We start from the raw sequence: 12083 nt of genomic DNA, 5'->3' as shown, positions 1-12083 counted from the left end.
CCTGCCCGGCAGAGAGTGGGCTTTGTGGAACGCTGCCTGGGCATGCGGAGAGGCACGCTGTTGGTAGGGAAGGGCCTCATGTGCTGTGCTAGGAGCGTTATCCATGGGCAAACTTGGGAAAGCCAGCTTTATTTGCTCTTGGTTTGAATCCCGCTTTGAGGATTATGATTTGAGTCTGAAATCCTGTTGGGAATGAATTCGGTGCTGTTGCTGTCTTCGTAGCCTTCCTAGTGACTGGCTTGAAGCCCCTCAAATACCTGAAATACTCAGAAGACTCAGAGATGAAAATAGGACATTGCACTTGCCAACATGGAATTTTGCAGGAGGCTTTTCCCCCTGAGAACAACAGTTTGGTGGCCTTTAAGTCTTTTCATTTAGATTGTGTAAATGAGTGGAGGGAATCTTAGGTGGCAGAATCTAAGACTGAGGAATGAGTGTTCCTCTCAGTGCGTGAAAGTATATGGGATTTGTGCTGACGAGGTTTTAAAGAGTGTTTATCCTGAATGGCTTTTTTTTTTTTTTTTTTTGAAGTTGGATATTGATGGACAGATAGAGTCTATTCATCTCTTCCTGTCACCAAGGCAGGTGCACTTGCTATTGGATATGTTAGCAGCTATTGCTGGACCAGGCAAGTATGACAATAGGCAACGCTGTTGTTATTTTTATTTAAAACTTTTCAGATTCTGTGATTCCTAGCTAGTCGCTTAAAGCTACTACAGAGCTCTGATTAATATTAAATAGTGGTAGTTCTGCTTGACTGGGCCATGACGTTGCTGTTGGTATCGGACAAGTGGTTTTGGGAGAGAGATGATCGATTACTTCCAAATTTAATTACTGTTTTCCTCTCCTTTCTGTACTTGTAGAAAATTCTAGCAAAATAGGGTTAGCTAATAAAGATAGAAAAAACCGACCCATGCAGCAAGAAGACGAATATCGAATTCAGATGGAATTAAACCGGTATTATTTGAGAAAAGATTCCCTCTCAGCAGGTGTATCTTCAGAGCAAAGCTTTTATGAGACAGAATCTGCTCGTACACCTTCTAGCCGTGGTAAGCAACTGAAGCGTTGACACGAGATTCCTATGTTGTCAACATAGAGCAAAGCAAGCCTAATTTGGCTGTGGTGAAATGAGTTTAGTAATGAAAGAACAAAAGATTGGAGCTCTAAGAAGGTTTAAATTTGTAAGTTGATCTAACCATAGCGTTACAGTGATGCACTGGCTCACTTATCCTTTTTTGATTGTGTAATCTCATTTTGTAAATTGTGACTTTTCTTTTTTTTAATTCTAAGGACAGTTTACAAAAATGTAGACTTACACAAAAGATAAATTGTGGGTAATTACTCATTTTGTCAAATTCTTACATACCTGTATAATGATTGACAGATGCTCTTAAATGGAACCCTTTTTTTCCTACTCTTCCATCAGTTACATGTAAATAGGGTCTTTATCAAGTTTACTTTGCATTTTTACAGGTGTTTTGGAATGTTTAGCATGATACCTTAGTCAGAATCCATTTAAGTACAGAATTAAATTGAACTAAATAAGTTAAAAACTAAAAAATTAAAGTCTACTCAAGAAATTTTGGTCATAACAAACTTCATTTGCATGAGGGTAAAACAACTTCCAGAAAGAGTGAAATGTAAACAGAATTCTAAACTAATACATTCAGGTGTTTCTTTTTTTTTTTTTATTTAAAAATGCTGTATTTATATGAAACCAGAGATTGCGAGATGTTTGTACTATTTTAAAGTTGGATTTTAACTTCTAAATTGTCATATGACTCTTAAAAATACACTGTGTAGTTCTGAGAATCTTATGTTAAACAAACAAAAAACAGGTTCACTGATAGGAGAACATAAACTTTGTTAACTTGTATTTGGTTGAGCATTTTTACTATGCCATTTATATCTTGGATCCTCACAAATTACCCCATCAGAAGTAATGTCAATTGTAGGGCATCAGTGTACTTCAGAGAATCTGGAGAATACTCTATTAATGTATGTTAACTTACTTTAAAGACATGAATTATACAACTGACAAGGTTTAATTCTGTCTAGAAGAAGAAGTTTTCTTCTCCATGGCCGATATGGACATGTCCCATAGTCTCTCTTCTCTTCCACCACTGGGAGACCCTCCAAATATGGACCTTGAGTTATCATTAACTAGTACATACACAAATACTCCAGCAGGATCTCCATTAAGTGCTACTGTGGTAAAGTATTTCAATTCTGTTCTATTCTTGAAAAGTGGCTTCTGAAATTCTATACTTCATAATCATGTGATTTAAAAAAATTCTTTTACAGCTTCAGCCAACATGGGGAGATTTCCTTGAACCTCATAAAGAACAGCCAGTAAGAGGGTCCACATTGCCGTCCAACCTAGTTCACCCACCAAATTTACAGAAGACTTGTAAGTAGTGTAAGACCCTTATGGGGTCTTACCCCATAATTTCCCATAATTTACCCCATAATTACCCCATAATTTCTTTACCCCATAATTTCCACTGGAATTTTAAAAAAATGAAAAATCAAAACAAATTGCTTGTTTCTAGAAAATGCCTTCTATTGCTGCTTTTCTTTCCCTTCATGTATTTTTTTTTTTTTTTTTGATCTAGACCATTTAATAAAGTTTAGAAAGAAAATGTGAAGCATAGTTGAACAACTCACCATGAAGTATCAAAATAGTTGCCCATTCACGGTAGTCTTTGTGTATTTAAATATCTTTAGTAAAAAGTGCACTGCAAGTTTCATGTTATTACTGCAGTTCAGGAGTCTAAATCAACCATCAGTACTTGTTCCATTGTTTACATTTTCCTTGAAAAAGAACCTCAGGCCTCTTCTTCGCAAAAATTTTTTAAAATTATTTTTTATTTTAATATATTATGTATTATTTGTGTCAGGGGTATAGGTTTGTGTATCATCAGTCCTGCACAAGTCACAGAGCTCACCATGGCACATACCCTCCCCAGTGTCCATCACCCAGCCTCTTTATCACTCTCACCGCCCTCCCTTCCAGCAACCGTCAGTTTGTTTCCTGAGATTAAGAGTCTCTTAATGGTTTGTCTCCATCCTTGGTCCCATCTTGTTTCATTTTCCCCTCCCTTCCCCTATGATCTTCTGTCTTGTTTCTCAAATTTCTCTTATCAGAGAGATCATATGATAATTGTCTTTCTCTGATTGACTTATTTCACTCAGCATAATACCCTCTAGTTCCATCCACGTCATTGCAAATGGCAAGATTTCATTTCTTTTTAAGGAGTGCATAATATTCCATTATAGATATACACCACATCTTCTTGATCCATTCATCTGTTGATGGACATCTAGGTTCTTTCCATAGTTTGGCTATTGTGGACATTGCTGCTAGAAACATTCGGGTGCACGTGCCCCTTCGGATCTCTGCATTTGTATCTTTAGGGTAAATACCTAGTAGTGTAATTGCTGGGTCATAGGGTAGCTCTATTTGCAACTTTTTGAGGAACCTCTGTACTGTTTGCCAGAGTGGATGCACCAGCTTGCTTTCCCACCAACAGTGTAGGAGGGTTCCCCTTTCTCTGCATCCTTGCCAACACCTGTCGTTTCCTGACTGGCTAATTTCAGCCATTCTGACTGGTGTGAGATGGTATCTCACTGTGATTTTGATTGTATTTCCCTGCTTCTTCTCTGCAAAATTTAATTGAACAGACACAAGGGCTTAAAGGAAAATTTGGTGAGCAGCTTTTGGGTTAATCTCTGACTTTTCCAATCAGTTTTATTAATGCAAAAACGTTTGTTCATATGTTTCTTTTTGACACTTCAGGTATCAAGAACCCTGGATATCAAATGTAGAAAGATAACAATTTATCTTACTTGTTTAATATCAAATATCATTCAGACTGTTCTGTGATCACCTGCTTTTTAAAACTAACACTTGAGTAATTTTTTTTTATAATTTTGATGTAATGTATAGTTTTTAAGTATTAAATGTTATGTCTATAATTTTAACCTATGTGTTTCAGCTCTTCCATCTAGATCTGTTTCAGTGGATGAATCCAGGCCTGAACTTATTTTCAGACTAGCTGTGGGAACCTTTTCCATTTCCGTGCTTCACATTGATCCTTTATCACCACCTGAAACGTCATTGAACCTTAATCCACTGACACCTTTGGCAATAGCTTTCTTTACCTGTATAGAAAAGATTGACCCAGCAAGGTTTTCAACAGATGATTTTAAGTCTTTTCGAACAGTATTTGCAGAAGCTTGCAAACACGATCACCTTAGGTAAATTCTCTCATGTTTATTAATGATGCTTGAAAAAGAACCGTATGGGTGCTTTTTTATCTGCCTATTTCTTTTTTTGATTCACATTTTATTTGTAAATGAGGGAATAAGTGAGGTTTTCTTGCAGTGCTACAAAAATGTTTACCATAGAATCTCTTACTCAGGTTACTTGGCATGTAAAACTATTTGCATGTAAGATGAGATAATCTGGAGTTTTCTCTGCTCTTGACAATTTTTAAGATTTTTTTTTTTAAAAAAAGCACACACATGAGAAATGAGCAGGAAGTGGAGGCAGAGGGAGAAGCAGACTCCATGCTGAGCTGGGAGCCCAAAGCTGGGACGCGATCTTAGGACCCCAGGTTCATGACCTGAGCTAAAGTCAGACGCTTAACCTACAGAGCCAACCAGGCACCCTTGACAAGTTTTTTGGCTATATTTTGCCAGTTAAAATATTGGCACCATTATAATAAAAAAATAGTTATTTTTGTCACTGGCTCAGCAGAGATGGCAGTGGTGCTGAGAGTGGAGTGGGCTCATGAGAAGGGACATGGACACAACATGACTCCCATGCCACTGCCTGGGGGTGGGAGAGTGTACCAAGGCTGATCCTGAGCCTGGAGGCTGTATTTTCAGTTTCTGCTTTAAGAAGTTAAAGCCATCTGGGGGCATCTGGGTGGCTAAGTGGGTTATGTCCAGCTCTTGATCTCAGCTGAGGTCTTGATCTCAGGGTTGTGAGTTCAAGTCCCAAATTGGGCTCCATGCTGGGTATGGAGCCTATTTAAAAACAACAACAACAAAATTTTATTTAAAAAAAAAGAAAGCTGCCCACATAGCCAGTGATTCTTTCATGGTTTGAGTCCTAATAGATGAAGAGATAATTAAATTTTAAGTATAATATTATTAATATTATTTGTAAGTATAATATTATTAATATGTAAGTATAATATTATTAATATTCTTTCATGGTTTGAGTCCTAATAGATGAAGAGATAATTAAATTTGTAAGTATAATATTATCAATATTATTAATATGTATAATATTAATATGCTCATGTTAATATGAAAGTTTCTTTTGATTATATTTTATGTTAATGGTTTAGGCACATACATTAGTATTTTAAGAAAAGTTTGACCTTTTGATTTTGTTTTGTTTTGTTTTGTTTTTTGAAGTGTTAAAATTAATCCACAGAGTAGTTTTTATATCTAGCTGAAGAAACTCTGCAAGCTAGGACCATAGTATTTGTAATTAAACTGTAAAAACATTTGACAAGGTTTCAAATGTCTGCCAGTAGGAAATACAACAAAAGCAACAAAAACAGGAAGATGACTTTCACTTGAGGTCCACTGACTGAAGGTTTTGAAATATTGCATGAGGCTTTTATTTTTTTATTTTTTTTTAAGATTTTATTTATTTATTTGACAGAGAGAGAGATCACAAGTAGGCAGAGAGGCAGGCAGAGAGAGAAGAGGAAGCGGGCTCCCTACTGAGCAGAGAGCCCGATGTGGGGCTGGATCCCAGGACCTTGAGATCATGACCTGAGCCGAAGGCAGAGGCTTAGCCTACTGAGCCACCCAGGTGCCCCGCATGAGGCTTTTAAGTAATTTTAAGAATCTATTACATATATTTTACAGATTTGAAAGTTTTTTTTTTTTTTTTCCTTTACTGCAGTGTAAACTTAAAGTGTCAAAGAAGGGAAGGCATTGTTGGGAAATAAATACATTCTGGATAATTTCCTTTCAGACACTGTTTTCTTAATGTCAGGGAATGGGCAGTTTGAAGCACTCTTTCTGGTTAATACACTTAGGTATGTTAGTTATTGCTAACAACTTGAACTTGTGTTAATAAAGCACGATTATCCACCTATTGTGACGTGTACTATTCTTTGACACATTGGTTAACCTAGAGGTATACTCTTAAATGCTTCATTTTCTGTAATAGATTTATAGGAACTGGCATGAAAGTGTCCTATGAACAAAGACAGAGACCAACTTCCCGATATTTTAGTACTGATATGTCCCTTGGGCAAATGGAACTCTTGGAGTGCCTGTTTCCAACTGATTCTCATTCTGTTCCTCCTCACTACACAGAGGTAAATGCTAGATACTTTGTCTTTAGGATTATTCTTTAAATCTGCCTTGCTTTTATAGGGTTGTATTTATAGCACTGATTTTATTTAAAAAAAAAAAGTATAGGAAGTCACAGAGGAAGGAAGTGTGCGTGTGTGCGTGTGCACGCATGTGTGTTTTGTTGAAACATTTTAAAGTATGGCATTCAAGGTCATTATAAGAGTCTTAGAATTTTTAGAGTTGACTTGTTTTAGAGCAGCAGACAGGTAATGGGACATTTGACTTTATTTCACTAACTTTCTAGGCACTATTATCTTCAGAAGAAGTCTGTTAAGTACTGAATACCCATAGTGTGTTAATAAGCACTGTTCAAGGACAAGCAAAATGTATTTTGTTCATTTATTATTAGTCTGATTTTTTTCCAATTCTAGAAGTGTGTGCTAGAGAAACTTTCCAAAGCTATCAAGATAACATTTATTGCTGTTACTTTGCCCTTGTACATTATTTTATTTTCAGATTACTTTCTTAGGCATTAATTCACTTGAATTCTCATTACGTTCTGCAGATGAGATACTAAGTATCACAGAAATTAACTTGTCTAAGATTTACATTGCTTGTGAATGACCAAAATGAAATGTAAAATCAGCTTTCCTGATTTCAAAAAAGTCTTTACACCATTAGCATCTCTGTTAATTCGTGGGATGAATTATAGTTTAAGATCTTACAATTAACTTATTTCTGTCCTTGTTTGTAAGCTTTTAATGTTCCATTCCAAAGAACGAGCGGATTCCCATCCCCCTATGTGCCTTCAGCTTCATTATAAGCATTCTGAGAATAAAGGACCCCAGGTAAGAAGCCTTATTTTGTGCTGCCACCTGTAAATTTTCATTTGATACATATTGTGACAGTCATACTGTTGCCACTTAATCTTGTAGTAGTGATCATGTTAATGTTTTCCTTTTTCTTTTTTTAAAGGGTAATCAAGCAAGACTAAGTTCTGTTCCTCAGAAGGCAGAATTACAGATTAAGTTAAATCCTGTGTTTTGTGAGCTGGATATCAGTATTGTGGACAGGTTAAATTCCTTGCTCCAACCACAGAAGCTTACCACAGTAGAGATGATGGCTTCGCACATGTATACTTCATACAATAAACATATTAGTCTCGTAAGTATTCAGAACATTACAAATACTAATCCCAAGTATAGCTTGCTAATGGGCTTAGTAGGATCATTTCTGAATTTAAGTATTCTCAATAGATTAAATAGCATATAGTATTAAAACAGCATTGTTCATAATGAAAAGATGGAGACTTTTATGTCTGGATGGCAGACTAGCTGAGTAAGTTTTGTAGTAATATTGAGTGAAGTTTTATGTGGCCATTTTGAATGAGGGTTATAAAGGTGGTGTAGCAACATGAAGAAAGCTTAAGAAGTATTAAGAGAAAAAGTGAAACCTATTTTTCCACATAAACTTTTGTCACAACTGTGTAAATAGAACTGAGGTAGAGTGAAAGAATGGATAGAAATATACCAGTTGGTAGCATTGATTATGTTAGAGTGTAGAATTAGATTTCCTTTCCCTCTCTCTGTATATCTGAATTTTATAAATTACAATTACAGTATCTGCACAAAATTTATTCAGACATTCAGTCAACTACCTGGTCTACCTATAAAATGTAGCCCCTATATTGTAAGGTACACTTTTGAATTAGCAATAATCGCGCCTCGGATAAACCTCATTGGCTACGATACTGCCACTGCGCAAAGCTTAAGGTACACTTTTGAAAGTGGGAACATAATGTATGCCGTTGTGTTATCGAGCATCACATTTAGATCTGTCTACTGCATGGTGTCTCTGTCTATTGTCAGATATGCAAGAGATCTGTTAGGAATTTTGGGCTGGAATTGGGCGGTGGGGGGCGGTTCTTAGACCAGGAACAGACAGAACTTTGGTTAAAAGAAAATGGAAGAGCTATTTTTCTACTTACTTGTTTCCCCCTTAATTAGTGGTAGGTCTTCACATTAAATCACATTCTTTATTTTTTGTTGTCATCAGTTACTTATATTTCAAGTTCTGTGGGGCTAGCATGCATACATGCTGTTAGCCATAGATGTACTGGGATGATGGTTAGTCTCTTGGGTTATTTTTGCTGAAGAGTGGGGGATGGTATTATGGAGTCCAAGAGGGGAGAGAAAGAACAGGTGTGCTGAAACTCCCAGTCCAGGATAAGAAAGGAATTCCCTAATCCAGGAGGTTAGACACTGATTCATGAAAGAGTGTTACCACCTGTAGTGTACTCTGGGCTAAAGCTTTATAAGCTTCAGTACATTTTAGAAAAACAAAACAAACTCCCCCCAAACAGAAATAGACTTGTATTTGAAGGGCATGTTCTTTGACCCTTTTGTTGCAACATGGCTTTGAGTAGAGGGTGCATATGTGTCTTGGTTTCTAAGGGTCGTTTGATGGGCTCATACCCTTGGGTTGGATGGGAGCAGAGTTAGTCACTTGGTGAATATTTAGAACTTAGGCTGTGCCAGGCTCTAGGCTTAGTCCTGGAAATCTAAAGTTTAAGTTGGGGATGGGCCCTGGCATTTGGCATAATCTATCTTATTTCCCATCAAGTCTTTAAAGTAGCATGTTGGTAGATAAAGCCTTCAGATTGAAAGTTGAATTGATTTTTAACTGTATTGGATTTATTGTAACCTAATTTACATGCTGTTGTTTTTTTAGTCTATAGTAAAATGTGCATATCTATAGTGCCTGTGTCTTCACTTTGTTTGTTTTTATTTTGATTGATTGACTTTGACTTACTTGGTTTAACTTTTGCCAGTTATTTGAAGTTTTATCAATAACTATTGCATTATAAAATTTCATTACACTAAATTAATATGGTAGTACTTAATTTGAGTTATATTTTAATGCATTATACTGAATGAAGAGTAGATATGATTATGTATATTGTAATGTTGAATATCCATGTCATTTATGTTCATCTAACTTGATGTTTTGGCATATTTTTGATATTTTGTGTTTTAGCACAAGGCTTTTACTGAAGTATTTCTGGATGATTCACATAATCCTCCAAATTGTCGGATATCAGTACAAGTTGCCACACCGGCGTTAAACCTTTCCGTTCGCTTCCCAATACCTGATCTTCGGTCAGATCAAGAAAGAGGGCCGTGGTTTAAGAAGTCACTTCAGAAGGAGATCCTTCATTTAGCATTCACAGATCTAGAATTTAAGACTGAATTTATAGGAGGATCAACCCCGGAACAAATTAAATTGGAACTTACCTTTAGAGAACTAGTGGGTAAGATGGACTCTGCAGAGCCAGAGCAGAAACAAGCAACTGCTGCTCAAGGAAACATGAAAAATTCTATGGCAGCCCCCAATATAGACACTGTTAGAAAGCAAGAGAAATGACTTTTTTCTAGTATTGTATACCAATATGTGATAGAATTAATTTTTTAAAAAGTTGCTAAGCATGATTATTTACTCTATTAAAATACTTACTTTCAGAAATTACGTGGCAGGGGAGATACCATGATCACAAAGGTGGTTTTCCCACGGTGAGGCTTGTCCATTGCACTCTGGATGTGCTGACCCCTGCGATTTTCCCAAATGTGGGAAACTTGACTACATGATTTGTGGTAGTGGGGGATTGCGTTCGTGCTTTTCCCTAAAAAAAAAAAAAAAATTTCTTACCTTTTTTTTTTTTTTTTTAAACATTTTATTTGGGGTGGGGGGAGCACGAACAGGGGCAGAGGCTAGAGGGAGAGGGAGAAGTAGGCTTTCTGCTGAGCAGGGACCCTGACACAGGGCTCCATCCCAGGACCCTGAGATCACAACCCAAGCCAAAAGCAGACACTTCACTGACTGAGCCACCCAGATGCCCCTTTAGCTTACAATTTTATTGCCACCTGACTCCTTACTTGTTGTAGGGCTGAAAGTAACCAGAATTTCTTGAGTTCCACTCTGTGTTAGGTACTGTACCAAGCATTTCACATGTGTTACTGGTTTTCTTTCGTCATCATGGTTATGTTAGACTTATTTCCAGTTATTTTTATCCTTTATAAGTGAGGAATCCATAGACTTAAGAAGAGGTACCTTCCAAGACCACGTGGTAGTAAATGGCAGAATCAAGATTCAAACCAAAGTCTCACACTTGAGGTTTCAGTCATCATACTAATCTCTGTTGATTTTTCTTTGTAAAGCCTGTTGACAGCTTTTCTGTATTTACTTTTGTCATCTGACAGAATATATATTGACTTAGGGTAAACCAGGTCTATGTGGAACTCTGGAAGATTCTGACATTTCATTCTGTCGTTCCAAATCAGCTTGCCTCTGCCACTATACCCTTCTTTTTTTTTTTTTTTTAATATTTTATTTATTTATTTGACAGACAGAGATCATAGATAGGCAGAGAGACAGGCATAGTGAGAAGGGGGAAGCAGGCTCCCTGCTGAGCAGAGAGCCCGACGTGGGGCTCGATCCCAGGACCCTGAGATCATGACCCAAGTGAAGGCAGACGCTTAACCCACTGAGCCACCCAGGGACCCTGCCACTATACCCTTCTAACCGCAAGCTCCCCTGCCACCATATCCTGCTTCTCCATCTCAGGGGATAGGCTGCAAAGTACTTTTTCCCTTGTCCTGAGTTTTACGCATCTTTAGAGATATTTATAATTGATTTGATGGTGATGACTTCATGAAATGGACTTTAGGAGTTGTCTGATCTTCTCTTATCTACAGTGGGAAGAAACATTATTCTAGAGGAAAGTCATTCTGTGTGAAATGGACAGACAAGCATACATAGGGTTATTGTGAGTGGAAGTAATTCTTCCAGTGCTTAGTACAAGACATTTAAGAAATATAGTTATTATCTCTATGTTCCTATAATTGCATAAACTTTGATGTAGAATAACCATTCAGTGGCAGTACGTGGCAACTGCTGCATTTAGTGTGTCATGATTATGTACCTGACATAAGAATTGGAGTTTGAACAGAAGACATCATCTTTATCTGCTCCTTCTGTCTCCCCACATGTATCCATGAAATAGGAACAAAAGAATAAGTGCTGTGCAACCTAATGTTGCCCTGTGTCCTTTCCTGTGCAACTTAATGTTGCCCTGTGTCCCTGATTCAGAAGATCTTTGCTTATGTTAGGAGGAAGCTATCTTTAAGCACTTGAGAAGAAATGCACTGTAGTTAATCAGTCTTGTTTTACTAGGGTCATTCCAGGAAGATAAAGGAGAACCGTCTGTTAAGTTTTTCCATGTGTCTAGTGGAGTAGATGGAGATACAGCGTCTTCAGATGATTTTGACTGGCCACGGTGAGTAACCAGGTGGATATGATAGATATTTAATGAGATTATCCTTTCAAAAATGCTGTGGTACTTTTTTTTTTTTTTTAAAGATTTTGAGAACATGTGTGTAGGGGGGAGGGGCAGAGGCCAAGGGAGAGAGAGAATCTGAAGCAGACTGCACATGCCAAACAAGAGCCCCACACAGGGCTTGATCTCAGGACCCTGAATCATGACCTGAACTGAAACCAAGAGTTGGTTGCTTAACCGATTGTACCACCCAGGTGCCCCTGCTGTAGTACATCCAATCGATGTTTTGGCACTCAATTTAAACTAAAAATACTCAGCCCTGATGAGAGAACACAGAGAGAGTTGGACAAATTAAGTTGACAAATCCAGTGAGGGTACTACTTTATGAAAGGTGTCTGTCAGTACTGTGAGAGATGAAGGAATA

The 12083-nt window shown here is 37.3% G+C and overlaps 1 protein-coding gene, 1 non-coding gene and 1 pseudogene across 5 annotated transcripts in view; 2 read left to right on the top strand and 1 right to left on the bottom strand.

Moving 5' to 3' along the window:
* The window catches only part of ATG2B (autophagy related 2B), a 75140-nt gene that overhangs the window by 22732 nt on the left and 40325 nt on the right, over nucleotides 1-12083 (top strand). For 2 of the 4 annotated variants that reach the window (XM_032345198.1, XM_032345196.1), the window contains exons 7-16: nucleotides 532-628; nucleotides 864-1049; nucleotides 2059-2213; nucleotides 2305-2410; nucleotides 3999-4260; nucleotides 6200-6350; nucleotides 7083-7175; nucleotides 7303-7491; nucleotides 9364-9637; nucleotides 11557-11659. In XM_032345198.1, coding sequence (XP_032201089.1) covers nucleotides 532-628; nucleotides 864-1049; nucleotides 2059-2213; nucleotides 2305-2410; nucleotides 3999-4260; nucleotides 6200-6350; nucleotides 7083-7175; nucleotides 7303-7491; nucleotides 9364-9637; nucleotides 11557-11659 — 1616 coding nt within the window. Of the gene's footprint in view, nucleotides 1-236; nucleotides 349-531; nucleotides 629-863; nucleotides 1050-2058; nucleotides 2214-2304; nucleotides 2411-3998; nucleotides 4261-6199; nucleotides 6351-7082; nucleotides 7176-7302; nucleotides 7492-9363; nucleotides 9638-11556; nucleotides 11660-12083 lie in introns of those variants that run through there. The other 2 variants (XM_032345199.1, XM_032345197.1) reach the window with 2 other exon arrangements.
* On the bottom strand, nucleotides 7924-8095 carry LOC116592061 (annotated as a pseudogene).
* On the top strand, nucleotides 9846-10009 carry LOC116592280. Its single transcript, XR_004286443.1, has one exon. It is a non-coding gene; the product is annotated as a U1 spliceosomal RNA (small nuclear RNA).

Source organism: Mustela erminea, chromosome 5 (assembly GCF_009829155.1).
Source record: "Mustela erminea isolate mMusErm1 chromosome 5, mMusErm1.Pri, whole genome shotgun sequence".
In the NCBI taxonomy this organism is placed as follows: domain Eukaryota; kingdom Metazoa; phylum Chordata; class Mammalia; order Carnivora; family Mustelidae; genus Mustela; species Mustela erminea.
The sequence above is the reverse complement of the archived record's forward strand: the minus strand, read 5'-3'. Positions and strand labels throughout refer to the sequence as shown.